Genomic DNA, 26,754 nt, shown 5'->3' on the forward strand with positions numbered 1-26,754 from the left:
AAGGAAGGAGAGGTGCTGGGACACAGCGGCGGAGCCTGGCGCCAGGCTGGGCAGCGCTGGTGACCGAGCTGCTGCGAGGTGCCCGCTGGGGACCCCACCAAGCCCAGCCTGCTGCTGGCCGGGAGACGCCACAGCCCTGGCGTGGGGCGAGCAGGGGACACGTCCCCTAGCCTGAGCAGTGAAGCAGCGAAGCTGAGCCCTGCCGGGATGACCTCAGGAGCATCCCTACAAAATCCTGCCTCCGGAGTCGTCCCAAGACCATCCCTGCAGGCACCCCCGCACAGACGTGGCCCTGGGCCCGGACAGCTGCAGGAGCACGGCTGGGACCTTGTGCAGGGCGAAGCAGGGCAGGCACCACAGGTGAAGCCCCGCTTCGCCGCCCCTCACTAGCCTGAGCCCCGCTCCGGGGAGCCCGCGACGCCGAACGCCCGCCGCCGCCGCCCCCCGCCCCCCGCCCCGACGGCTCGCAACGGTGGGCGGCCTCGGCCCCACCCCCTCCGCGGGAGCCACGCCCCTCCCCATTAGCCACGCCCCCTCGCGGGGAGCCCCGCCCCGGCGGTTGCCGGGCGGCGGGCGGCGGGCGATGACGCGCGATGACGCGGCGGGCGGACGATGGGGCAGGCGCTGTGCGTCTGCTCGCGCGGCACCGTCAGCCTTGGGGGCGCGCGCTACCTGCTGCTCCACCGCCTCGCCGAGGGGTCAGCGCGCGCGGGGGCGCGCGGGGGCGGGGGGCGCGGGGAGGGTGCAGCAGCGCGGGGGGAGCCCGTGCCCCGGGGATGCTGGTGCCCCCCCGGACGCCGGTGTCCGGCCTGCGGGGGGGGTGCATGGGGGGACGCCCGTCCCACGGCGCGCTCGGCTCCGCGCAGGGGCTTCAGCTACGTGGACCTGGTGGAGGGGCTGCGGGACGGGCGCTTCTACGCCCTGAAGCGCATCCTGTGCCACGACAAGGAGGACCGGCGGGCCGCCCTGCGCGAGGCGGAGATGCACGGCCTCTTCGAGCACCCCAACATCCTGCGCCTCGAGGCGCACTGCCTGGTGGAGAAGGGCGCCAAGCACGAGGCCTGGCTCCTCCTGCCCTACGTGCAGGTGAGCCGGGGCGGGGGGGGGGACACACCAGCCGGCCTCCCGCCTGGGCCCGGCCCGCGGGGTGGCAGGAGCGGCAGCGACCGGCTGCCCGTGCCTTTTCCAGGGAGGGACGCTGTGGAGCGAAGTGGAGGCGCTGCGGGGCAGAGGGGCCTCCATGCCAGAGCGGCGCATCCTCCGCATCCTGCGCGGCATCTGCCGTGGGCTGCAGGCCATCCACGGCAAGGGCTACGCTCACAGGTGGGGCGGCCGGGGGGCTGGTGGCAGGGGGCTGAGCCCAGCGGGCTCTCGGTAACTCACGTTCCCCCCCCAGGGACCTCAAACCCACCAACGTGCTGCTGGATGAGGACGACCGGGCCGTGCTGATGGACCTGGGCTCCATGAACCAGGCCCGCATCGAGGTCACCAGCTCGCGGGAGGCCATGGCCGTGCAGGTGGGACGCTCCCCCCGCCCGGGGCTCTTGGAGGGGGGGTGCTGCTCCGGGACGCCGCTGTGGGCCCGGCGCCCCCTTCCCTGCGCTCAGCCTCCGCTGCGCCTCTCCGCAGGACTGGGCCGCCCAGCGCTGCACCATCTCCTACCGGGCGCCCGAGCTCTTTGCGGTGCAGAGCCAGTGCGTCATAGACGAGCGCACCGATATCTGGGTAAGCGTCAGGCCCTGGGGCGGCCCCCAATGCCGTGGGGCAGCCCTCACCCTGCCCCGCGGCAGTCCCTAGGCTGCGTGCTGTACTGCATGATGTTCGGCGAGGGCCCCTTCGACGCGGTCTTCCAGAGGGGCGACAGCGTGGCCCTGGCAGTGCAGAACCCCGTCGCCGTGCCCCCCGACTGCAGGTGAGGGGCCGGGCAGGGCGGCCCCGCTCCCCGCGGCCCCCCCCGCGCTGAGCCCCACCGCCTGTCCCCACAGGTATTCAGCCGCCCTGCGCCGCCTGCTCTCCTCCCTGCTCACCGTGGACCCCCAGGAGCGGCCCCGCATAACCAACGTCCTTGACCGCCTGGAGGGGCTGGAGCCGACGCCGGCGGGCCAGGACACCACGCAGATCTGAGCACGTCACCCTGCCGCGGCAGAGGCGGGAATGCGGCAGCACTCACCACGGCGGCCCTGGGAGCTGTTTGGAGAGGGATTTTTGCGCTCGGCGTGGAGGTTTGCTCCGGTGCTGGAGGTGCAGTGCAGGTGGAGTGTCGCCGCTGGCGTTCGGGGCCGGGCCGCCGCGTGCCCTGGACCTGTGCGCACCAGGGTGAAGCCCCGGGGCCGGGTACGCGCGAGCGGCTGCTCACCGCCGGGCTGTGGCCCCAGGAGGGTCGCTCCCGGCTGGCGCAGCCGCGTGCCCCGCAGCGCGGGCGGGCAAAGCTGCCCTCCGGGGCCCGACTTTCCGCTGGAAGAAGGCGCGGGGCAGGCGTGAGCCGCATCCCGCTCCCAGCTCTGACGTTGCCTTGTGTTTTGATTAAAGGATGCTCTTGTGGAGGTGTGGATGGAGTCCTTGACTGCGGGGAGGGGAGCCCTGCTGGGGCAGGGGCAGCAGGGCACCCTTCCTGGGTTGAGCAGCCCTCCGTGCCCTGCAGCCAAACGCTGCCGCAGAGGAAAGGCAGAAGAGGACAGCCCAGCGGGTCAGTGCAGCCCGGGCACTCACAGGAGGAGTTAATCTGGCCTGAGGATGCCCGATAAGGGTTAGCACAGTTAACCTCTTCAGCTGGAGCCAGGCCTTGCTGTCAGCCCCTCCAAGCCCGGGGCACCGTGGGTCAGCGCAGGGCCGAAGCAGTGCATGCTCAGGGCGGCACCGTGGGGCCAAGCGGTGGCGGGGGGAGAGGAGGGGCGTGCAGCTACCCCAGGACCGGGAGGTGCGCGCCCAGGCTGGGGAGCTGACGAGGCAGCGCCTGCGTGGTGGGGGCAGCCGCCCTGCACCCCGGGTGCAAGGAATGCGCTGGGGCAGCACCCCCTGCCCCACGTCAGCCCTGGCGCCTGGGAACAGCCCCCACCCTGGCCTGGCAGCCTCTCCTGCTTCAGAGGGGCTCACCCGGAGGGCACGCAGCAATTCGGCTGCCCCTGGCAGGAGGAAACAAAAAGATGATGATATAGACGGGTGGTTTCACAGGGAGCGTTCCCCTCGTTTAATCCTCTCACCGCAACACAGCAGTAAAGCAGACACCACGATCCACGCCGTGCTGGATGCCGTGTCCAGGGTGCCTCCCAACGCACCGCAGAGGCCTGACATGCCCCATGCCCCCAGTGCTGAGCCCCAGAGGCAGGGGCAGAGGGGCCAGGCTGCTCCCCCCACCTTCAAGCACTCTCCTTCCAGCAAAGCTCGCCTCCCCCTGACACTGCGTCCAGGGGGGACTCCCGGCTGCTGCAGATTTTTTGCTGCTCAGGCCACATCTGCTGCTGTGGGCTCCAGGATACAGAGCAGACATGTAACCTCTACCACACAGAGAAGCAGTGCCCACCCCTGCCTGGACTAGGGAGCAGCATGGGACATGTGCTGTAGCCATGGGTGCCCTGGGAATGGGCCCAGGGGCTCTTACCTGTGCAGAGAGCAAGCCAGAGCTGGAGCAGAGAGCACTAGGAGGAAGCATAGCAGCAACAGCAGCAGAGCTGAAGCACTCACCACATGCCTGACCTGGCAAGAAACCAATAGAGCTTGGGGGTTAGTGGGGGACAAGGAGACTCTGAAACTGTTTATTGCCAAGGATCTGTGCAGTTAACACAGGAAAAGGAGGAAGGTCCTTTGGCCGGGGCATCTCTACTCCTCGCCCTCCTCTTCGTCCTCATAGGAGTCCAGGCCCACCTCCTCGTAATCCTTCTCCAGCGCAGCCATGTCTTCCCGCGCCTCGGAGAACTCCCCTTCCTCCATGCCCTCTCCCACGTACCAGTGCACAAAGGCTCGCTTGGCGTACATCAGGTCGAACTTGTGGTCGAGGCGAGCCCAGGCCTCGGCGATGGCCGTGGTGTTGCTCAGCATGCAGACAGCCCGCTGCACCTTGGCCAGGTCCCCCCCCGGCACCACCGTGGGCGGCTGGTAGTTGATGCCCACCTTGAAGCCCGTGGGGCACCAGTCCACAAACTGGATGCTGCGCTTGGTCTTGATGGTGGCGATGGCAGCGTTGACATCCTTGGGCACCACGTCCCCACGGTACAGCAGGCAGCAGGCCATGTACTTGCCGTGACGAGGGTCACACTTCACCATCTGGTTGGCCGGCTCAAAGCAGGAGTTGGTGATCTCGGCCACTGACAGCTGCTCGTGGTAGGCCTTCTCTGCTGAGATGACGGGGGCGTAGGTGGCCAGTGGGAAGTGGATGCGGGGATAGGGCACCAGGTTGGTCTGGAATTCAGTCAGGTCCACATTCAGGGCACCATCAAACCGCAGTGATGCGGTGATGGATGACACTATCTGGCTAATGAGGCGGTTGAGGTTGGTGTAGGTGGGACGCTCAATGTCGAGGTTCCTGCGGCAGATGTCATAGATGGCCTCGTTGTCCACCATGAAGGCACAGTCCGAGTGCTCAAGGGTGGTGTGGGTGGTGAGGATGGAGTTGTAGGGCTCCACAACTGCGGTGGAGACCTGGGGTGCTGGGTAGATGGAGAACTCGAGCTTGGACTTCTTGCCATAGTCAACGGAGAGTCGTTCCATCAACAGGGAGGTGAATCCAGAGCCGGTACCACCTCCAAAGCTGTGAAACACCAGGAAGCCCTGGAGACCTGTGCACTGGTCAGCCTGCAGAAAGAGCCCACATGAGATTCCTCTGACATGGATCTCCTTGTCAATGTCTGACTTGTTCAGAAATCCTTAGCACCTGGTCCATCCCCCACCACAGCCACCTAATGACCCTTTCCCAGGGCACAGCAAGGCTTATTTCCCTTCTCCAGGCCCCAGAAGGATGACAGACCTCTGCCCCGTGGATTAGATGCCCCCTCTGTGGTTACCTACCAGCTTCCGGATCCTGTCCAGCACTTGGTCGATGATCTCTTTGCCAATAGTGTAGTGCCCACGGGCGTAGTTGTTGGCAGCATCTTCCTTGCCCGTGATCAGCTGCTCTGGGTGGAAGAGCTGGCGGTAGATTCCAGCCCGAACCTCGTCTAGGAGAGATCATAGGAGGATTGAGACCCATAGGTCTGGCAGAGGCTTTTGTTGTGAGCAGGTCCCCAAGCAGAGCCATCCCTTCGCCATCGTCACAGCTCCGCCTGCCAGGGACAGGGCCCAGGGAACCTGCCAGGACATGTCATCGTGGCCATGGGCGTCAGCTGGGCCATGGGCGTCAGGTTTCTCTGCATGACAGAGGCTGCAGCCTCTCTGCAAAGGAGCTCAGCTTCTCCTAGCCCACTGGGAGCTCCCTCCTCAGAGGCTGCCGCACAGCAGAAGCTGCCCTGCCGGTTGGGTTGGTTTTTCTCAGCACGCGTGGCATCAGAGACTACAGGTATCGCTGCCTGTAGGACACTTCACTAACAAAAGCTTGCACTCAGCTTTCTGGCTTCCCTTGAGAAAGGTGGCAGAAGGACCTTCTGCAGTGAAGCTAGTGCAGGATCGTCTCAGCAAACCGCGAGTACCGGCCGTTTGCTACCCACCCCAGGGTGCATGCCCCAGAGCAGGAGGGCAGTAAGCAGGTACTGCACCCAGGGCCATGCACACCTGGGCTCCAGCACTCACCGATCACGGTGGGCTCCAGGTCCACAAAGATGGCACGCGGGACATGCTTCCCTGCACCAGTCTCGCAGAAGAAGGTGGTGAAGGAGTCGTCCCCTCCACCGATGGTTTTGTCACTGGGCATCTGCCCGTCGGGCTGGATGCCGTGCTCCAGGCAGTACAGCTCCCAGCAGGTATTGCCCATCTGGACGCCGGCCTGGCCGACATGGACTGAGATGCACTCACGCTGGGGAAGGGAGGGAGGGAGGCAGCGTCAGCTCCTGGCCAGGACCATGGACTGCTGCACTGCCTCCCCCTGCAGCTGGGCTCCATCCCCACCACGCACTGTACAGCCTCAGAGGTGCTGTGCCCCCTTCTCCCCAAACACTCATCCCAGAAGTACAAACAGCTCTGCACAACTGCCCAAACAGCCCTGGAGAGGGCTCCCTGCCTGGCGCAAGTGTCCCAAGGCCATTGCGCAAGGGCACAGGGGACGGCTCCAGCCAGCAGCCCTAGGGAGCATATTCTCCCTTGCATAAACTCCCACTTGTGCCTAAGGGGCCCCACGGCAGCTGCTACAGCCTGTGGCCATGCAGAGACAATGTGTAGGTTTGGGAGCCAGCTCTGGCACCCCTCCTGCCTCGCTCGGCCCTGCTGGGAGTCCACCTGTCTGTCACCTGTGTGCTGGCCAGCCTGTCCACCAGCCCTGCAAGAAGCAGAGGCTCTGCGCAGTGCCCTGCCCCAGCTGCTGCTTGCAGCCCCGTGGGGCTCCCCACAATCTCGGCGGCTGCTGCCCCCCCGCCCCCAGCCTCCACTGCCCATCCTGCCCAGGGCAGCCGCAGGGCTGGCTCCTCACTGCAACAAAGCCAGGTGAGATGCTGAGCTGACTAGGCCACATACCTAACGCATGATGCACAGCCAGCCCAGGGGCAACCCCACCCTGCCCCTGCTCTGGAGCTGGGCAAGCGCTCACCCTCCCCGGGTGGGGGTCCCTTTGGCCTGTGGGGCAGTAAGAGAGAGTGGGCTGTGGAGCTGGCGGTCTCCAAGGCAGCACAGACTCCCCGGGCTACGCAGTCCTGATCCAGTGCTGCAAAGCCCTCGCAGAAAGACGAGCTGAGGCACTAGGGAGCAGGCTGCAAGCTGGACATGTGCCCCTGCTGTTCCCTCGTCCGGGCACAGGCATCCCCGCTCGCCCAGGGAGTGGGACCACGAGCTCCGCATGGGAAAGCGTGGGCGCTCGGGCGCTCCTTGCTCCTGCGCTCCCCGGGCACACGGTGCTCAGACAGAGCCGGGATGGGGACTGTGCCCTGGTCCAGCACTGCTCCACAGGGCTCCGGGGAAGGACAAGGATTCCTGTGTCCCGCCTTGCCCTGGCTCGATACAGGGGAGGATGAGGAGAGCCTCAGTGCGTCGGGACGAAGCGCAGCACTCGGTGGGGACCGGGCTTGGCCGGGGGGCGGCAGACCCCGGGATGGTGCTCCCCGCGGGCCAGGCGCAGTGCCGCCTGGCGCGGCCCCGTCCCCCTTCCGAGGTGCTAAATATAGCCCGGGCCCCGAGGCGAGGGCAGAGGCGATTACCCAGTTTGGAGCGCGGCCCTGGCTCACGCCCCCGCTCCCACAGCCCCCACGGTGCGGGGCGGCCCCCCCACGCCCAGCCCCGACGGGGCGGCCCGGGGCAGCGCACGGGCCGGGACGGCTCAGCCGAGCCCCCCAGCTCCGGCCCCGGCTGGCACCTCCGCCCCCGGCAGCTGTCCCCGTCCGTCTGCGGCCACCGGGCCCGGGCGGCCCCCAGATGGGTCACTCCGCCGAGCTCTTCCCCCGCTGCGGCGGGGGCCAGGCGTCCCGGGCCGGGGGGGCGGGCGGGAGCCGCGCCGGGGTCACGGCTGCCCCGGGGCAGGGGCCGCGGGCGCTGCCCAAGGTCACGGCGAGGGGGAGCCGCAGTGCCGCCGCGCCCGCCCCGGGGGCGGCTGCCGTCCCCCGCCGCGGTGGCCCCCGCGGGGCCGGGGCGGGGGCCGGTGCCGGTCCACACTCACCATGCTGCGGCGGCGGGTCCGGGCTCTGCCGGCGCTCGGTGCGGCGGGGCTCGGTGCGAAGCTGCGGCTGCGGCAATCCACGCCGCAGCGCCCTCTTATAAGGGGGAGGGGCCTTCGGCCGCCACGCCCCCTTATTTGGGTACATTTGCATGCGAGGCGGGAGCATCCCCTGGGGGGAGTGCGCGGGGCGGTGGGACCCTGCCCAGGTCTTCCGCGGGCCCCTTCGGGGTCCCTCCCCGCAGGGCACCCCTAGGTGCCCCAGAGCACTTCCCAGGCCCCTCTCCATCCCCTCCCGGGGGTGCTGGACCCTCCCTGCAGCCCAGGGTCACCCAGCCAGGCTGCAAGGAAGATGACTGAGCTCAAGCCCTCAGGCAGCACCACAGGCAGCGCTCAGCCACCAGGATGGGGCGGGAGTGGGTACAGCAGCCCCCACTTTGCTCTGGTACCACCTTCCCCTCACTGCAGGCTCAGCTGGGATCTAGTGACCTCCAAGGCCTCCAGGACCTGGACCTCTAGAGCATGAAAAATGAAGAGAAACGGGTTAGCAACATGGTCCAGGCTCTGGAGACTAAGGTGCTCCCAAACCTACCTTCACCACTTCAACACTTCGGGTACCTCTGATGAAGGGCTGCAATTCCCTCCAGTGGGGACTGGCAGGCAATGCCAGGCCCCTCTGTGAAACTGCAGAACAGCATGGCAGAAGCCTGGGGTGTGGGGCTGGCCCAGTTGCAAAGAAAGGTAGCTGCAGCCAGTTCACTCTTACCTGAATGACTCCTTGTGGCTACACTGTGAGAAGCCTTTCTGTTTGAGGCCTGGCTAGTGCAGCCTGCCTGGTTGGTGCCAGGACTAGTCCTGCTGCTGGGGATGCATGAACCACCAGCCTGGCTCTCTGGCTGATAGGAAAGACAGCCCGGCACTCAGGCCGTGCACACTGCACACACAGCAGGGAGCAGGCTCTGTCCTTGCTGCTGGGACACCGTCTCAGTGTTCCCTGCCACTGGAGACAGGGGCTTCTTTCCACTACCCATGAGCACGCGAGTACCCTGGCATGCCAGGAGAAACTGCTGTGTCCCCCTCCCCTGCAGTGGGGGCCAGCTGAGAGGTGCAGGCTAACCTTTAGAAAATAAAGAATAGGACAAAATTATAACTCTTACGTGCTTTTGTCAGCAGTCAAGTCTCTCTGAAGATGCAGGGGGAAGGTGACTCTGCTGTGGGATTATTCCCAGGGTCTCCTTCTCAGCCCCACTCAGACCTCAGTAAGGAAGTATTCAGAGCAGTGCCCTACATGTGGGGCAGCACCTGCTGCCTGTCCCAGCAGCAGGCATTGCTCAGCCTAAGCCCAGGGCTCTGGTTGCTGGCACGGGGAACAGTGCCAGGAGCCCTGGAGCTGTCCTGCGCCAGTGGGACAACTGTCTGGCCATGGTCCAGGAACCAGCAAGCCCCAGTGCTGGCTCACACTTTCCCTTACAGCTGACACTGGTGCATGTCGGGAGCAGGAGGAGGGGAACAAAGGACAGCCCCTGCGGGTCAGTATAACCGGAGCATTACTGTTAAGCAGAGAAAGTTAATCTCTGGCCCCAGTCTGCTGGATATGAGTTGAAAAAAAGAAATCTCCTGTTTACAGCTGGAATGAAGAGCTGCAGTTCGACCCCCGCAACACCTGGGCAGTGCAGGGAGATGTCTCAGCATGGGGCAACACAGAATGGGGCAAGTGCTCCAGTGGGATGTCAGGCACAGGCAGAGCCAGGCTGGGAAGCCTCCGGGCAGGGGACCTTGTGCACGAGGGAAGGGCTCACAGCAACGCACCCCATGTCCTGACAAACTGCAGCAGGCCTTGGGGACAGGGAACACCCTCCCTCACTCCGTGGGGAGAAAGGGAGCTGCTCCATCAAGAAATGTCCACTCAGTCCATGAAAGTCATTGTAGGAGAGGCAGAAAAATGGCACCGCAAGCCATCAGGTGGCCCTTCCAACCCCTCTAGCACCAGCTTCAATGGGAGAGCAGGCAATGTCCAGGTTATTCCTACTCTTTTAATGCCTCCTCTCCACTACAGTTCAGCCTCTCTGAGTATCCTCCTGGTATCGTACTCACAGAGACCAGCAGCGTACTCAGAAGGTTCAAAACTGTTGTGTCCCATCACAACATGCAACACATTCAGGACTCCTCCAGATCTCTTTGCTGGGCAGGTGTGGGAACTTTTCCAGAGCATGCTATGTGCTCTGTCCATATTCCCAAGATGTGGGGCTCTTACCTGTGCAGAGAGCAAGCCAGAGCTGGAGCAGAGAGCACTAGGAGGAAGCATAGCAGCAACAGCAGCAGAGCTGAAGCACTCACCACATGCCTGACCTGGCAAGAAACCAATAGAGCTTGGGGGTTAGTGGGGGACAAGGAGACTCTGAAACTGTTTATTGCCAAGGATCTGTGCAGTTAACACAGGAAAAGGAGGAAGGTCCTTTGGCCGGGGCATCTCTACTCCTCGCCCTCCTCTTCGTCCTCATAGGAGTCCAGGCCCACCTCCTCGTAATCCTTCTCCAGCGCAGCCATGTCTTCCCGCGCCTCGGAGAACTCCCCTTCCTCCATGCCCTCTCCCACGTACCAGTGCACAAAGGCTCGCTTGGCGTACATCAGGTCGAACTTGTGGTCGAGGCGAGCCCAGGCCTCGGCGATGGCCGTGGTGTTGCTCAGCATGCAGACAGCCCGCTGCACCTTGGCCAGGTCCCCCCCCGGCACCACCGTGGGCGGCTGGTAGTTGATGCCCACCTTGAAGCCCGTGGGGCACCAGTCCACAAACTGGATGCTGCGCTTGGTCTTGATGGTGGCGATGGCAGCGTTGACATCCTTGGGCACCACGTCCCCACGGTACAGCAGGCAGCAGGCCATGTACTTGCCGTGACGAGGGTCACACTTCACCATCTGGTTGGCCGGCTCAAAGCAGGAGTTGGTGATCTCGGCCACTGACAGCTGCTCGTGGTAGGCCTTCTCTGCTGAGATGACGGGGGCGTAGGTGGCCAGTGGGAAGTGGATGCGGGGATAGGGCACCAGGTTGGTCTGGAATTCAGTCAGGTCCACATTCAGGGCACCATCAAACCGCAGTGATGCGGTGATGGATGACACTATCTGACTAATGAGGCGATTGAGGTTGGTGTAGGTGGGACGCTCAATGTCGAGGTTCCTGCGGCAGATGTCATAGATGGCCTCGTTGTCCACCATGAAGGCACAGTCCGAGTGCTCAAGGGTGGTGTAGGTGGTGAGGATGGAGTTGTAGGGCTCCACAACTGCGGTGGAGACCTGGGGTGCTGGGTAGATGGAGAACTCGAGCTTGGACTTCTTGCCATAGTCAACGGAGAGTCGTTCCATCAACAGGGAGGTGAATCCAGAGCCGGTACCACCTCCGAAGCTGCGAAACACCAGGAAGCCCTGGAGACCTGTGCACTGGTCAACCTGCAGAAAGAGCCCACATGAGATTCCTCCAAGTGGTGACATTGCTGGAGGGAAGTTTCAGAGTTTTGCTTGCCAGAACCATCCCCCACCACAGCCACCTAATGACCCTTTCCCAGGGCACAGCAAGGCTTATTTCCCTTCTCCAGGCCCCAGAAGGATGACAGACCACTGCATGGCAGGTGATATGCCCCCCTCTGTTGTTACCTACCAGCTTCCGGATCCTGTCCAGCACTTGGTCGATGATCTCTTTGCCAATAGTGTAGTGCCCACGGGCGTAGTTGTTGGCAGCATCTTCCTTGCCCGTGATCATCTGTTCAGGGTGGAAGAGCTGGCGGTAGATTCCAGCCCGAACCTCGTCTAGGAGAGGTTAGTACAATGTCAGAGATGTTGCAATTGTTGGCCCTGGGGCAAGGTGGCCAGAGGCGCCCTAGGGCGCATCCTGCAGTGGGTGACTCCCAGAGACAGTGGCCACTATCACAGCCCATCCAGGCGTGTGCATACCAGGGCAGGAGGGCCATAAGCGGGTGACAGCAGGACCCACAGTGCTGCACGCTGGGTTGCGTACACCTGGGCTCCAGCACTCACCGATCACGGTGGGCTCCAGGTCCACAAAGATGGCACGCGGGACATGCTTCCCTGCACCAGTCTCGCAGAAGAAGGTGGTGAAGGAGTCGTCCCCTCCACCGATGGTTTTGTCGCTGGGCATCTGCCCGTCGGGCTGGATGCCGTGCTCCAGGCAGTACAGCTCCCAGCAGGTGTTGCCCATCTGGATGCCGGCCTGGCCGACATGGACTGAGATGCACTCACGCTGGGGAAGGGAGGAAGGCAATGTCAGCTCCCAGCTGGGACCACCAACACAGCTGCTGTGGGTGGCAAGGTGCCTGCAGGTCCCCCGTGCCTGAGCACAGGCAGGCCAGCCCAGGCACACACAAGCTTGCAGCAGTCTTGTTCAAATCATGCTGCCCCACAGCCTGGGATGCTTATACCATCCAGCTGGCTAGTCTCAAATCCAGTACTCTGCCTCTTCTCACTGGACTGTCCACCTCAGGGGCCCAGGGGGGATGGAGAACCCTTCCCTGGAGTCAGGGACACCCAGAAAACAAGTTCCCTGGCCTGCACCAACCAACAGCCCTGAGAAGCACCTGGTGAGCACCTTCTCCATTGCACAAACACTTGCTGAGGCTTAGGGCTGGGGCTTTGCAGCAGCTGTCATTGCCTGTGGCCGTACAGAGGCAAGGTGCAGGTTTGGGAGCCAGCCCTAGCCCCCTCCTGTCCAGCTGCGAGTCCACCAGCTCCACAGGGAGCAGAGGCTCTGCACAGCGCCTTCATCCTAGCTTCTGCTGCAGCCCTGCCAGGCACCCCTGCTGCCTGTCCTGCTCAGGACAGCCCCAGTCCTCACCCCTCACTGCAGTGGGCAGGGTGGCAACCTGGCTGTAGTGAAGTAAGGTGAGCTAGTGAGCTAACACGGGCACATACCTAACCCATGAAGTGCAGCCAGCCCAGGGGCAACGCCACCCTGCCTGCTCTCTGGAGCCAGGCGAGCACTCGGCCTCCCTGGGCGAGAGACTGTCTGCTGTTGCAACAACAGGGCTGCACGCTGAGATGAGGAACATCACCTAGACTGTGGGAGCTGAGGAGGTGGTGGGGAGGAAGGCTTTCCAGCAGGAGGAATTTGCAGTAGTGAATGGTTGCCATGCTCTGAGCCTCTGCTTTCCTAAATTAGCTCTGGAACAGAGGCATTAGCTACACTTGTTACCTGAACTGAAGGGCTGATGTGGCAGGGTGCCCTGACACAGGACTTAGGGGCACTCTCAAGGCTCACGTTGGTTCTGGCATCTCACTCGCTTGAGGAGAGGCACCCCAGACACTGCAGCTCTTTTGACAAGAACCAAAATACAATATACTTTAGCCCTGCTGTTGCCAAGGATTGGATGCATCATCAGGCACATCCAAGGCAGAGGAGCATCTGACCCAAACTGGCTTTCCAGAGCAGTTGCTGCCCTGCTGTGAGTCAGCTGGCAGGGAACTGGTGGAGCCAGCCATTTCATGCTCAGCAGCCTCAGAGCGACTGCTGTCCAAGGGAAGTTGCAAGGTTCACAGTGAGCAAGTTCTGGCTTTGTGCATCTAGGGTGCTCTTAGTGTTGCCTTTCAGTGGCAGCAGTGATGGTGAGAAATGACAGAAAAATAAGCCCTTGGTTCCCATGGTAAGGACCAGGAGTCCATCTGTCCATCTTCTCCAGAGCTGAGGTACAAGAAGCAGGGAAGTGACTTCTCCCAGCAGGTCCATAAAGATGTTGTAACACCATCAGCTGAGGCAGAGTACCGAGGAAGCTCCAGAATCTTCATCAGAAGCACATAGCAAACACTGATGCTCCTGCAAGCACCTCAGGATGGCCACAAGAAATAATGATGGTCTCTTCCCTTGGGTAGAGGGCCAAAAATCATGGGAAGAAGTGAGAAAGGACTGCTGCCTGGCTGAGCACCTTGCAATGTACAAATCAGAGAGGGGCTGGCAGAGGGCTGATGCCAGCAATCCCACTTCATCCTGCTGATATGCAACAGCCAGGACTAGCTAGCAGGACCCAGTGCTGACAGGATGGGGCTGGGCAGGGAAGAGCAGAGCCCAGCAGTGCTGGGGGTGCAAGAGTGCTGGTCACCAGTCAGCGTGCAAGCAAGACACTTCTGCTTTTCCTCCCTGTGATGTCTAGCTCAGGGTGGGCAGGGAGCCCAGCACCAGGGGGGCAGCAGGCAAGGTGCCAGGGTACCCCACAGTGTCAGGATGCTCTCCAGCACAGCTGGCAAGCTCAGGAGCTGCGTGTTGCAGCAGGACCACCCCAGCAGAGGAGCCCGGAGGCTTGGCCCACAGCAAAGCACCCAGGCTGGCCTGGAAGAGTCCCGACACCCACAGCGGTGGGAGGATGGATGAAACCACGACTTGCTTTTGTCACTCAGGCAAAGGGCTTGCAGTCTAAGGGACAGGCAGAGTGCACTCTCCCCAGGGGGACGCCAGCAGGAGACATTACCAGGGAGGCGGGCAGGCACTGTGGCTATTAAAGGATAGACAGAGGGGAGCAGTGGCAAGCTCAGCCCAAATGCCAGTCTCCATGCACCATGGGGTTTAGCCCAGGGACTCCTCGCCCTAGGACACTTCAGATGCTGGAAGCTCACGCAGGCTCAAGGGGAGACCAGGGACGTTCACGGGAGATGATCTGCTGAGGGCTGCTAAAAACATGGGGATGGACTGTAGCTCAGCAAACGGCTGAAGGCAAGGCAGGCGCTCTCAGGGCAAGCACATACAGGACTCCCTTCTCCCTGCCCTTACTGCCCCACCGGCATTGCCTTCTGAGCGCTGTCTGCGGCTGCTACCCGGCACACGGGAAGTTCGCCGGGGCAGAGCTCCGTGCTCGGGGCAGGGCACGGGGACCAAACCGCAAGGAGGACGTGCTTGGAGGATGCGGGACCGGGACCGGGACCAGCCGCACTCACCATGCTGCCGCAGCACGACCCGCTCCCCTGCGCCGGGGGGGGGGGGGGGGGGGGGGGGGGGGGGCGGCGGCGGCGGCGGCGGCGGTTCGCCCGCCCCGCCGCCGCCGCCACCTTATAGCGGGGGCGGCACCCGCGCGCCCCGGCCCCACCCCGCTAGTTTGCATACATTTGCATGAAGGTGCGGGTGGTGCATCGCTGCGCGCAGCCTGCCGGGAGTCTCCAGCGCAGTGTCCCCCGCCCGGCGCTGCCCGGGACGCGCTGCAGCAGCTCTTGGGGAGGAAGAAAAGCCGGCGGCGAGCCTGGCTCCTGCCTCCTGTCCCGGTGAGCAGGGGGCTGGCACGATCCCTAGGCTAGCACAGACCTGGTGTCTGCCACACATCCAAGGTTCTCCAGGAAAATTCTTGGAGAAACCGCAGGCAGAGAAAACACCTCAGAAAGAAACACGAGCTTTCCAAGCACTTTTGAAGATCAGAAAGGAACAAACAGGAAAACTCTGTCCTTTACTTTGCCACAAGCCCCTGAAGGACAGGTATGCACTGGGGACTGTGTCTGGAAGCCAGGTGAGCCATCAGCTGTGTCCATGGACGTGCTCCTCCTTCTCTGACCTGGCTCAGTTTCACCTCTGTGATTTTTGTCTGATTTCATAAAGCTTTCTGCAATAACCAGTGAGGGGAGAGGGATTCACAGTCTCGATGCACAGAGCATGGACCCCCTCAAAGGGGTTTTATTGGAGTTGATTTGCCATTACCTCACTGTTGTCTGGCTCTGCTACAACGAATAACGTATGCATGCTAGCCTCCCCCCTCTAAAACACTTGCAGCACCTCCTGTGATACAGAGCTATCCCTGTGTCTGCCTGAGCCCTCTGACTTATTAGTTTCCACTGAAAGGTACTGTCATCTCTCAGCTCACACTGAAAGCTGGACCTGAGTTATCCACTCACAATGGCCTTGCTTTGTGCCTGAGCCACCTGGAAAGTGTCACCTTCACTGGTGAAAACATGCAAAGTGACTGAAAGAAGCAGTACTGCTGTGTGCCGAAGCCTGTTCCGGTGTCTAAGCAACATATTTTAAGAGCTGCAGAAATGGCTGAGCCATCTGATCAAAGCATGTCTGGTCAAGCTGGTGGGAATTGGGATGTCCCAGGTCGCTAGTGTTGCTGGACTTGAACAGGGAGCTGTGGTGACTAGATGATGTGTAATGCCTAAATTCCTTCCCATGGTATAAATGTCCTTCAAGTGACCTAAGAGATTACTAGGAAATATAGACCATGCTGATGCAGACAGACAGTGAAATTGAGATAGTAACTGGTAGCACTGAGGCATCAAAATTCAGGCCCATAGGTTTATTGGTGTGAAAAGGAGAGGTGCAATCATCTTCCCCAATGAAAAACTTTACCTAGATGCTTGCTGAAATGGATACCGGATGCCAGGGTGGCAGTTCTGACTGTGTCCTAGCACCATCCATACTTGCATGTCACGAATTAATTCCGGGATATTTATAAAATGAACATTTTGTAGCACAGGTTTGAAGCACAAATGGCAGAGCTGTAGGCAGCCATCAGCCTTGCAGACAAGCACAGAAGAGTTGTATAGGTCACCCAGCTGCAGAAGATTTGTATGGCAATCTAGTGGCACCTCAGGGCATAAAATTATGATACTTCTCCAAGAGCTGCCTGGATCTGTTTATAGGCCATTCTGATAAAGAGTTGAGGGTGAAATGTCACTGATTCATCATTGCTGCAAATGAATGCTCACACTGAAAAAAATCATTAGGATGCTGTTATGTTGAAAGAGTAGGACAGCAACGACTGACAAGAGAGCCGTGAGTAATTCCAAGCTAAGCATCTCTATATACCTTGGTTCTGAAAAGACCAAACAGATGTCTAAGCTTTTTTCAAATGCTTAAGAACAGCTGGCTAAATCCAGTGAGCACCAATCAGCTTGATCTCATCAAGGCCTAATTGCTCAGTAGCCTGCCAGATGTCGTTAGCAGCATCCTGCAAGCACACAGAGGAGGGTGAGCTTGCCTTGGCCCTAAGGAAATTCATCCTGAGAGGACCCCTCCCTCACAGAGATGTTGTGGCCACATGAATAAGAAGACACTGCATATGTTTTCATACCACACTGGGGGCAGGGGGAAGGTTGCAAGAATTGTTTGGGAATATTTTCATCATTGCTCAAAACAGAGTTGGACCCTAGACTGATACCAACCACCCCAGACAGGTACAAAAAACAAGCAAGGCAGATTTAAGGCTAGACGAGACTGTGCATTCTGCTGAGACATCCCAAACTGCTGTATTGGTGACAGAATGAGGGGTATTAACCAGAGATTCACACAGCTCCAGAAAAGTGCCTGGTTCTTAGTCTTATATAAAGGCTGTGGAGAGTCACAGAATTGATGCAGTGTTTGACACTGACCGGGAAACAATCAGAAGTATAACAACAAGTGAAACGAAAGATTCAACATAAATCTGTCTAAGTATATATTTTCAGTTGGCAAGATCCAGCAGTGGAAAAGTTTCTGCTTCCATCAATGAGTTTAACAAATTCTTGTTGGAAGAGTGGGAAAAACAGATACAAGATACTCCAGTGACAGAGCCCTCCACACCACTGGGAGACCTCTGCTTGCCACTGCCCACTGAGCCCAGGGTATCAGCCAGCTCTCAAGCACCCTTACACGAGAAGGAAAAGGCATGTTATTCTGCAAGGCCTCCAACAAGAGCAGTCACTGCTAAGGACTCACATCTCACGAGCACCTTGCAGTGATCCCAGCAAACTTCCATTGGTTAGGGTACATTTAGACAGTTAATGTATTTCTTAGTTCCTGATTTACACTAACAAGCTTTTTATTATGAGCAACTATGACAGTGTTTTTTAGTGCAAACACATCTCTAACCTCAGCCAGCAGTTGCCCACAGAGCTTGCATCTGTGTCCACCCTGCTTATCCCTCACACTGTGCCTTGCACAATCCCTTCACCACAGCCCTTTTAGTGCTGCAGTTTAGCAGGCAGCAGACAGGTGGAGGAACTGGGGAATGCCGGAGCATGCCTCCAGCCTGTCAGTGCCCTGTCCAGTGCGCAGCCCACAGATGGTGGCACTGGATGATGCAGCAGTGCCCTGAGGACAGGAACAACCAGCCGGGAGGCAGCTCCTGGGGCTCATGCTACTGTCAGAGTCCCATAAAGCCAAATGCTGCCTCCTGTGTGGCTGAGGGATCTGGCAGCAAATCCAGCTGCTGCTCTGGAAAGCCTGAAGACCTGGTGATGCTCTGCTGTAAGATGAGTCGTGGCAACAACATCCTCAGAAGCAGAAGGGCAGCTAGGGATTAATACAGAGCAGACATTGACTGACAAAACAAGATGAAAGCATGTGACTTTGATTGCATTTTGCAGATATCATGAGTTCAAGTAAGTCCCATTCACTGCTAATTACGCTCCAGCAGCATCTCAGAGAGCCATGGTGCAGGGTCCCTAAAGCACGGCTTGCCCCGATGATGGCCCAGCAAAGGCATGTCTGCTTGCAGTTCTAGCATGTGACATATGAACGGGGATTTGGAACATTACTGACACGAAATATTCTAGCACCATGTGAAGATGGGCAGAAAACACTCCCTTTACCATTCCTTAAAATATGCGTACATTTTTAGGTCAGAAAGGACCCTGTGATTGTCTCATCTTTCATGTGGACCAGGTGGAGACAATCTGGATATGAAAAATGAGGGTGACTGGAAGGCTAGAAACCATGGTCTGCAATGAAAGGTTGAAACAACAAGCGCTACTTAGAAGACCAAGCGGAGACCCAATAAAACATCTTAAAATCATTTAAGGCAGCTGCAGATAGGAAGGGGCTTAACTCTTTTACATGCTTAGGATAAGAAGATGTAATTTTAAGACTTGCTAGTGGAAAGGCTAGTGAAGCATATTTGTCCTCAGAAGTCAAGGGATTTTCATCAGTGGTAGTTTTTAATCACTCGAGTGTGGCCTTTGCTCCTGAAGACCTGAAGGGATGCAGAATACAGTACTGGTCTGACAGAAGTTGTCTCTGCTGGAGGTGAGCTAAAACAGTGTAATTGCTGGTTCAGATAAAACAAAGTCAATTGTGAAATGCCTGCTGTGCTGGAGTGTATGTGCCGCATTACAGGAACAATAACGCTAATTCCAGATCTTGCTACAGTCCTAAGCCCTGAATCACTGGGCAGGGGCGAGAGCAGAGAGGCACTCCCAGGGATGCATGCACGCTCATCCCCAACCTGCTGAGGTTAGAAAGGTCTGGAGGACAAGCTGGGACTGGCTCTTTTTCAGCTCACAAGCCCTGGGTGAGCAGCCTCCCTTGCTCAGAGGCTGGCTGTGAGTGTCACCCTGCTTTCTTCATGTCCTGGGAAAAGCAGCTACACACCCACAGGAATAAAATAAACTGCAGCTGTCTAATTGCAGTGACTTCATGTCAGGGCTCTGAGCATGTCTGGTGTGAACAAGCTGCCTTTGGGCAGCCGCTGGAGGTGCAGAGCTGCTGAGGTGCCTCTGTGGTCATGGCCTGTGTGCAGCCACTGCTGTTTTCTCCATTTCTTTAGCAGCTCTCCAAGCTGAAGGTGTCAGGAACAACAGATGAATAACTGGAAACAGAAAAGGGTGAATTATGCAAGGCCTGGTGATGTTGGAGCTCCTGGAGGAGCCTGGCTACGCCAGTGCGGGACAGGCAGTGAGGCCAGAGGGTCTCTGCATGCTCTGAGCAGGACCCTGGACCTGCTGATGAGTCTGTCACTGTCCCCTTGCCCTTTAGGCCTTCTTCCTGTGTTACAGGTTTCAGGAATTGCAACAAAGCTGTGGTCAGCTCTGTTGCAATGCTGCAGAGCGTGCTTGTGTGAGGCTGCAGCAATGAGGCAAGAGCCAGAGATCACTTCCCTTTTTCCCAAAAGCCCAAGCCTTGTCTGCTGGATCACGGCTGAGCATTCACCTCTGCATGGCAGAGAGGCACGGAGGATTCACGTTAGCCAGCTCAGTACCGCCTTGTGGATGTCTCTGCAGAAGCATCCGCTCTCTAGATAAACCATGACCAAGTGGGCAAGTCTGAAGTCCCTTGGGAATGCAAGCAATTCCCAACACAGGAGCATCTTGCCAGCTGCTTTTCTCAGCCCTGCCAACATGCCCCAGTCTCTGGGGAGTGCTCGAGCCTTTAATGGTTGGCTAGGTGTGCGCTACGGCGTGTTTGCACGAGGAAGCGGCATCTACATTATGCAAACAGCTAGTCAGCCCAAGGGCTTGCCGAGAGCAAGAACTCAGCCTGGGGAAGCTAGCCTCGAGCTGTGCAGATTGCTGTAGAGTGGTTAAAAGTGGAAAGCAGGGCTGGCAGCTGGCCAAGCACTAGTGAATTTCGGAAGGGAACAGTTAATGTGATAAAAGATGCATTTAATAAGCTAGCCGCGTAGCGGCTCCCAGAATGCTGCCTTCTCCCTAGCAGGGAGGAGGCAGAGCAGCTCCAGCCTGGGGGGTCCAAGGTGGTGTGACCGAGCGTAGGGGCACCTTGGGGAGGGAAGGGCACCAAGGCTGTGGGTGGGCCCTGAGCTGAGAGACCGGACAAAGCCCCAAAGCATGTGGGGGCCCTTGTGTTAGGCTGTGCAGAGCATGGAGGGGCAGCGGCCCGGCGAAACCACTTTGGCACATCCTATGCCTGACCAACAGTGGTGACAGCTCCTGGGATGCCAGAGGGTGACTGTGGTGCTGAGGTCACCCCCGGTGAAGGCAGAGGTGATACCCACCTTTCTGTCTGGCTGTTCATCCTGTGTACCTGGTCAGGCCTGCTGCCCGGAGGATGTTTTTTTCTGCCTGGGGAGGCTGTGAGGCGTGAAATCAGAGGTGGGTCCCCTTTGGCAGGGCCATCCTCCCCACTCTTCTCAGGTGATCTGCAGGTCATCTGGGCTGATACCTCACGTTGGACAGCTGTCCTGAGGATGCCAAGCTTGAACATGTTGCTGAGCGCTTTGTAGTGAAGTTGTGGGCATTACCAGCCTGGCTCCTTGCCCTGGCACAAGGATGCTGAGTCCTGGCCTGGACTGGCTCCTGCATGTATCCCTCCTGGGACAGTGCCAGCTAGGAAGAGCAGAGACTGGCCCGAGGAGTTTGAAGGTGGGAATATTGCTGCTGCTCTCCATGTGATGCTATGGAAAACTCGCCCCACCAGATTACAAGTCTGACTGATGAAGGGAAAAGCAAAGATGTAACAGACTTATATGGTGGAGGGTGTCCGAGTTAGTACCGCGGGGTGCTCTGACAACAAATGAGCAGCAGACGGTGTCGGTATGGTGCCTGGTTAAGCAGGCTGACAGCAGCACTTCAGGATATCAGAGCACCAGTTTGCAGTGGTGAATCATCAGCGAACACCTCCCGGGCTTCTGCAGGCATCTGTGTCAGGCACCACTGATTTCAGCATTTTAATCAGCGGTCTTGAAGTGAATCCCAGATCACCGCTGATAAAGTTTGAGGTTGACAGATGGATTTGCAGAATAATAAGTGAAGACAGGGCAGTCACAAAAACAGCCTGGGCCATTTGGTGAGCTGCATGCAGTGAAGTGATACCTTTTTATCCAAGCATTTCCAGATAAGGCAGTTTTCCTCTGAAAGCAGGGGCCAAAGCAGCAACCCAAGCCTGTGGTTGCTGCTTTGGGTGTGATGATGTGGGTGTGATGCTGTGGTAATCGGGCAGATGTGTACCCCGGCTGGATCGGAAGGGAGAGGCAGGGCGAGACTGTTGCCTCTGTGCCTGGCATTGGTGAGACCAACCCTGAGACATGGCAAGCAGTGCGGGTCCAAAGCTGTGCTGGAAAACCAGAGAGGGCAGGAGAGTGCTATCTGTGCCGATGGCAGAGATCAGTGCAATTTCCAGGAAGCAGCTGCTGTGGGATGTCTGGGAGTGAGGACCCAGAAGAGCACGGACATTTACAAGGACAGTAAGACCCTCCAGCCCTGTACTAACGGCTCAGTAAACACAAGTTCAAGCAGTGTTTTACCTTGCAAGAGCTTCTGAGGAGCTGGAATAACCTTCTGTTGCTACAAGAGGCATCTTCCCCGTTGTCCGGAGAAGTGTCGGGCTGCTCGATTAGGCGATGGTGTGCAGAGCTGCCAGCCTTGGGGAGTGCCTATGCACTGCCTCAGCATCATGGGACTGTTTGAGCTTGCTGCATCTTGGTCACTGAGCCCCTGGCCCTCCCTGGCAGGGAGGTGATGGGTTTGTTTGGGGTAACAAAGGCCCCAGGAAGCCTCAGCTGCGTTGGCATGGCTGTAACCCAGAGACAGCCCAGCAGAGGACATAGAGGATGAGCAGCACCTGCCCCACTGGAGCTGTCTTTAACAACAAATCTTTCCCCTGGCTATAAAGAGGAGCACACGGCAGCCCCACATCACGCCGCCCCTGCCCTCGGCTGCAAGTTGAAGCTTTCCTCCAGGATGGTGAGTCCTACCGCACTTGGGGTATGAGGATGGTGCTCTGCTAAGAAATGCAACTCCGTGTCCTCCAGGGATCACGGCAGAGCAGGGGAGAGCATGAGTCTGGCAGGGTGAAGGAGGGGCAACAACACAAAGCTGGTTCCCAGACACCAGGGAACTGAAGGGAATCCTGGATGCTGCCCACAGCAGATGGTCCTGATTTGGGACCAGGTAATGCAAAGCACAGCAAAACCCACTGCACAGTGTGACTGGAGGGGAACAAGGGTCAGGCAGGGAGGAGGAGCGAGGGGCGAGGGAGAGGAGTCCCTGCTGGCAGCCAGGAGTGTGGATGCTGAGTGGAGAAGAAGAGACACAGGAGCCCAGAGAGGAGAAGGGGGCCACAGCAGTGGTGAGGAGTAATTTGGGGGCTCGGGATGGGGTGAACAGGACTGGGCTGTATGCAAGTATGGTGCAGTAGGGGTTACCGAGAGGCTGATGGTGAGGAGAGCATGGTCACGGGCATCTCTGGAGTGGTGGAGGAAAGACACCAAACCTGTACATTTGCAGAGGCAGGATTAACCCAGAAAAGCTATGGGGAAAAACTGTGTGGGACTGCGAAGGAGCAGCCAGCCTGCATCCTCAGGCTGTTGATGGAAATCTGAAGGGACAGCCTGCTCCATCCTGCCCTCCAGCCGTCATGTCCGGGGAGAAAAAAAAGGCTTCTCTCTTTGGTGCTGCCCTGTGATGAATGTCCACATGGCAGAGACCAGTCATCCAGCTGTCCATAGCTCTCTCAGCAGTGCTTTTGCCTTTTCTCCCTAGTGAGAGTGCATTTCTGTCCATGTCGGCCAGGCCGGCGTCCAGTTCGGCAATGCCTGCTGGGAGCTGTACTGCCTGGAGCACGGCATCCAGCCCGACGGGCAGATGCCCAGCGACAAAACCATCGGTGGAGGGGACGACTCCTTCACCACCTTCTTCTGCGAGACTGGTGCAGGGAAGCATGTCCCGCGTGCCATCTTTGTGGACCTGGAGCCCACCATGATCGGTGAGTTAAGGGTTCCTGGGAAAGCGTATGTAGCTGGGTGCCTGGCTGATCCCCATGTTTCTGATCTCTTTTGTCATTTAGTCCCCCTTGAACTAGGTGGCCTGGAGGCAGTGTAAGAGAGTCACCCACCTGCCTCATGCAAAGATACCAGTGACAGCATAACTCCCATCAGCCCGGGATGGGCTCTTCCCTGGTGTGCCAGGAGGGAGCAGTCAGGCAGAGGAGCAGACGCTGACTCCCCTGTGCTGTGTTTCCAGATGAGGTTCGCACCGGGACCTACCGCCAGCTCTTCCACCCTGAGCAGCTGATCACGGGCAAGGAAGATGCCGCCAATAACTATGCCCGCGGGCACTACACCATCAGCAAGGAAATCATTGACCTGGTGCTGGACAGGATCCGGAAGCTGATAATTATACTTGGCCCTGCCTGGCTGTAGAGTTTTTGTTTTTAAGCAGAAGAGATGCTGGGAGACTGGTAGAAGGCATGGCAATGTGATGAAAGGTCGTATTTCTGCCCATGTGGTCTCTCTTTAATGCCTGAGCATCTTTGCCCACCAAGACTGTGACAATATCCAAAATGCATGTGGGCCACAGAACCACAGGTCCCACTGCATGTGATCTTGGTTTCAGCGGCCTCTTTCAGTCCAGCTGGAACATGATGTTCTCTGCAGGTAATATCAGAGGTAAAGAGGTGCATATCCTGTGCCCTTTATGCTGTGGTGGCTGATACACAACACATCAGGCTCTGTCCTTGCCCTAGCACTGCACAGCAAAATCTGTTTCTGGCTGTGCATTGAATGAGCTCTAGCTGGACGCCCATGCAGCCCGAGGAACATTAAGAAGCTGCAAGAATATTTCCCTTCCCTGAAGTGGCAGCAGATCCCCAAATAAGCTGACAGCTTCTTCCTTCCTTGAGAATTGACCTTCCCTTGATTCCCACAGGCTGACCAGTGCACAGGCCTCCAGGGCTTCCTTATTTTCCGCAGCTTCGGAGGTGGTACCGGCTCTGGATTCACCTCCCTGTTGATGGAACAACTCTCCGTTGACTATGGCAAGAAGTCCAAGCTCGAGTTCTCCATCTGCCCAGCACCCCAGGTCTCCACCGCAGTTGTGGAGCCCTACAACTCCATCCTCACCACCCACACCACCCTTGAGCACTCGGACTGTGCCTTCATGGTGGACAACGAGGCCATCTATGACATCTGCCGCAGGAACCTCGACATTGAGCGTCCCACCTACACCAACCTCAACCGCCTCATTAGCCAGATAGTGTCATCCATCACCGCATCACTGCGGTTTGATGGTGCCCTGAATGTGGACCTGACTGAATTCCAGACCAACCTGGTGCCCTATCCCCGCATCCACTTCCCACTGGCCACCTACGCCCCCGTCATCTCAGCAGAGAAGGCCTACCACGAGCAGCTGTCAGTGGCCGAGATCACCAACTCCTGCTTTGAGCCGGCCAACCAGATGGTGAAGTGTGACCCTCGTCACGGCAAGTACATGGCCTGCTGCCTGCTGTACCGTGGGGACGTGGTGCCCAAGGATGTCAACGCTGCCATCGCCACCATCAAGACCAAGCGCAGCATCCAGTTTGTGGACTGGTGCCCCACGGGCTTCAAGGTGGGCATCAACTACCAGCCGCCCACGGTGGTGCCGGGGGGGGGACGTGGCCAAGGTGCAGCGGGCCGTCTGCATGCTGAGCAACACCACGGCCATCGCTGAGGCCTGGGCTCGCCTCGACCGCAAGTTCGACCTGATGTACGCCAAGCGAGCCTTTGTGCACTGGTACGTGGGAGAGGGCATGGAGGAAGGGGAGTTCTCCGAGGCGCGGGAAGACATGGCTGCGCTGGAGAAGGATTACGAGGAGGTGGGAACAGACAGTGTGGAAGGAGAAGGAGAAGAAGAGGAAGAATACTAGCAGATACATCACACTGGATTGAGGGAATTGGTCTTTTCTGAAACACAAAGGCTGATTTTTTTCTTTCTATTTTTTTACCACGTTAAGTAAAAGCCACTCAGGATTTTAGTTTGCTTATTCCAGCCTACTTTGCATTTCCATTTCAGCCATTCCTCATGCAGTGGTGCCACACACTGCAATGCTGGGACAGAGCTCCCATCACAGTGCCAGGTCCACTCGGTGATCTCAGGTATGATTTGTCCCAGAGTGTCCCAGGTTAGAGAAGTGTCCTGATATTTCCAGTGCTCGTACTGCCGCACATGTACTGCCTCATTCATAAGTCACATAGGCATCAGGGCCAAGGAAGGAGGATGGAGAGATCCTCAGTGCCTCCAGTGTTGGGGCTGGTTTATGTGCCTCTGACACATGGCAGAGCAGTTTGTTGATCCACAAGTTCAAGAACATTTGATATGCCAGCTAAGGATGAAGAGCCCTTCTCCAAGAGCTTCTGAAGAAGCTTCTGCCCGTATCAGTCACTGTTCCAGTATGCAGGAAGCTTTTCCCTTTGCCTTTCATGCCTTCCTCATTCGACTTGGAGGGGTTGTCTTACACAGATGTTTGTGCTGAGTGAGTGACACAATATCCATGTTCTCATTAATGCAACAGGTGAGAATCAGTTCATTTGCGGAGAGATGCAGAGTGCAAGGGTAAGGGCTGGTGCTATCTCCTGATGTTTTGTTGTAGGTCACCTAAAGATGATTCCCTTGTTGCCTCCCTGTGAGGAGATAGGGGAGATAGGTTTAGCCTAAAGGCCTATGCAAACTGTGTGTGACACATTTGCAGGGAATATTTTAGCCATGGCACTGTCAACACCTGGGGCAGAAATCACTCCAGGTACCAATGTTCAGAGAGGGACCTTGATGGTTAGCTCTACCTGTGCACCCCACAGAGCCTCTCCTCAATGCTGATCAGTGAACAGCTGGCAGCACTTTCTCACCTCTTTGTGCAGGCGCTAAATGATGGGTTTTGGTATTTAATTACTACTCAAGGTGCATTGAGGTGTATTTCCAGGGTAAGCATAACACTGGGTGCTAATTGGTCACTTGCAGTGGTGACCCCCCTGCTCTTGCCGAGCCTCAGTGTCTGCAGGGACACCTGAGTGGGGTGAACATGTACATCCTCCACTTTGACAAGCTCCTTAAGCCTCACCTCTTGCCATTTTGCTGTCCAGCTTCAGGTTATTACCTTGAGTTTGAGCTGCCTACACACACACACACACACACACACACACACACACACTGGATCATGTTAGTTGTTTAATTCCAACTCCAGGAGCTGGGAGGACCCTAAGGCATTCCCAGACTCTCTGCTTCCCAAAACTGCCCCTTATTCTACGTTCCCAGCTGAATTATTTTGTATTTAGGTATATTAAAGCAGATTTTGCTACAATGTGGCCTTCTCATCAAGCAATTCTAATCTCTCACTGATAGCAACCTGTCCCCTTCACTGGTTACCACCCCATCAAGCCTAGCATTACCCAGAATTTTTTGTAGAAAACATTTCTTATCACCGTGGTGCATGAATCCTGGGGATCCTGCCTACGAAAGCCTCCAGCAGTATATCTTCTTGCTAACAAGCATATTTTTGTATTTGCTCTTGATCCATCTGGCGTGTCCCTAGCAATGCAGGATTATAAACAGGCTGGCATGGCATGCCAAGTTAAATGTTTTGGTAAAAT

The 26,754-nt window shown here is 58.2% G+C and overlaps 3 protein-coding genes and 1 pseudogene across 5 annotated transcripts; 2 read left to right on the forward strand and 2 right to left on the reverse strand.

The window, feature by feature from the left end:
• Positions 1-547: 547 nt before the first annotated feature.
• Positions 548-2,543, forward strand: STK16 (serine/threonine kinase 16). 3 transcript variants are annotated; one of them, XM_026123240.2, is made up of 7 exons: positions 548-698; positions 867-1,086; positions 1,190-1,323; positions 1,397-1,517; positions 1,630-1,725; positions 1,791-1,912; positions 1,986-2,543. In XM_026123240.2, the coding sequence occupies exons 1-7, from the start codon at positions 613-615 to the stop codon at positions 2,122-2,124; spliced, it is 918 nt and encodes a 305-aa protein (XP_025979025.1). In that variant the 5' UTR covers positions 548-612; the 3' UTR covers positions 2,125-2,543. The 3 variants fall into 3 exon arrangements, with proteins under 3 accessions (XP_025979025.1, XP_025979036.1, XP_064370880.1); XM_064514810.1 differs by having other exon boundaries at positions 552-698; positions 949-1,086; XM_026123251.2 differs by lacking the exon at positions 1,791-1,912.
• Positions 2,544-3,160: 617 nt separating this feature from the next.
• Positions 3,161-7,802, reverse strand: LOC112997423 (tubulin alpha-5 chain). The gene is made up of 4 exons (XM_064514811.1): positions 7,727-7,802; positions 5,719-5,941; positions 5,002-5,150; positions 3,161-4,788 (listed from the first exon to the last, which is right to left on the reverse strand). Exons 1-4 carry the CDS (start codon positions 7,727-7,729, stop codon positions 3,817-3,819), a joined length of 1,347 nt encoding a protein of 448 aa, XP_064370881.1. The 5' UTR covers positions 7,730-7,802; the 3' UTR covers positions 3,161-3,816.
• A 2,298-nt stretch (positions 7,803-10,100) lies between these two features.
• On the reverse strand, positions 10,101-11,950 carry LOC135328846 (tubulin alpha-5 chain-like). Its single transcript, XM_064514812.1, has 3 exons — positions 11,753-11,950; positions 11,376-11,524; positions 10,101-11,167 (listed from the first exon to the last, which is right to left on the reverse strand). The coding sequence occupies exons 1-3, from the start codon at positions 11,931-11,933 to the stop codon at positions 10,196-10,198; spliced, it is 1,302 nt and encodes a 433-aa protein (XP_064370882.1). The 5' UTR covers positions 11,934-11,950; the 3' UTR covers positions 10,101-10,195.
• Positions 11,951-16,962: 5,012 nt separating this feature from the next.
• LOC112980215 (tubulin alpha-1B chain-like) lies at positions 16,963-25,145 on the forward strand (annotated as a pseudogene).
• The last annotated feature ends 1,609 nt before the right edge of the window (positions 25,146-26,754 follow it).

The sequence above is a fragment of the Dromaius novaehollandiae genome, chromosome 7 (genome assembly GCF_036370855.1).
Source record: "Dromaius novaehollandiae isolate bDroNov1 chromosome 7, bDroNov1.hap1, whole genome shotgun sequence".
Lineage (NCBI taxonomy): Eukaryota > Metazoa > Chordata > Aves > Casuariiformes > Dromaiidae > Dromaius > Dromaius novaehollandiae.

What these genes read in the sequence shown, in the direction of transcription:
- STK16 (XM_026123240.2), top strand. Translation starts at nt 613, where the DNA reads ATGGGGCAGGCGCTGTGCGTCTGCTCGCGCGGCACCGTCAGCCTTGGG. An exon ending in TCCTCCTGCCCTACGTGCAG is followed by an intron (nt 1,087 to 1,189) that starts GTGAGCCGGGGC and finishes TGCCTTTTCCAG; the next exon opens with GGAGGGACGCTGTGGAGCGA. An exon ending in GGGAGGCCATGGCCGTGCAG is followed by an intron (nt 1,518 to 1,629) that starts GTGGGACGCTCC and finishes GCCTCTCCGCAG; the next exon opens with GACTGGGCCGCCCAGCGCTG.
- LOC112997423 (XM_064514811.1), bottom strand. An exon ending in CCTGGAGCCCACCGTGATCG is followed by an intron (nt 5,151 to 5,718) that starts GTGAGTGCTGGA and finishes GATCTCTCCTAG; the next exon opens with ACGAGGTTCGGGCTGGAATC. An exon ending in TGGACAGGATCCGGAAGCTG is followed by an intron (nt 4,789 to 5,001) that starts GTAGGTAACCAC and finishes CTCTTTCTGCAG; the next exon opens with GCTGACCAGTGCACAGGTCT.
- LOC135328846 (XM_064514812.1), bottom strand. Translation starts at nt 11,933, where the DNA reads ATGGGCAACACCTGCTGGGAGCTGTACTGCCTGGAGCACGGCATCCAG. An exon ending in CCTGGAGCCCACCGTGATCG is followed by an intron (nt 11,525 to 11,752) that starts GTGAGTGCTGGA and finishes AACCTCTCCTAG; the next exon opens with ACGAGGTTCGGGCTGGAATC. An exon ending in TGGACAGGATCCGGAAGCTG is followed by an intron (nt 11,168 to 11,375) that starts GTAGGTAACAAC and finishes CTCTTTCTGCAG; the next exon opens with GTTGACCAGTGCACAGGTCT.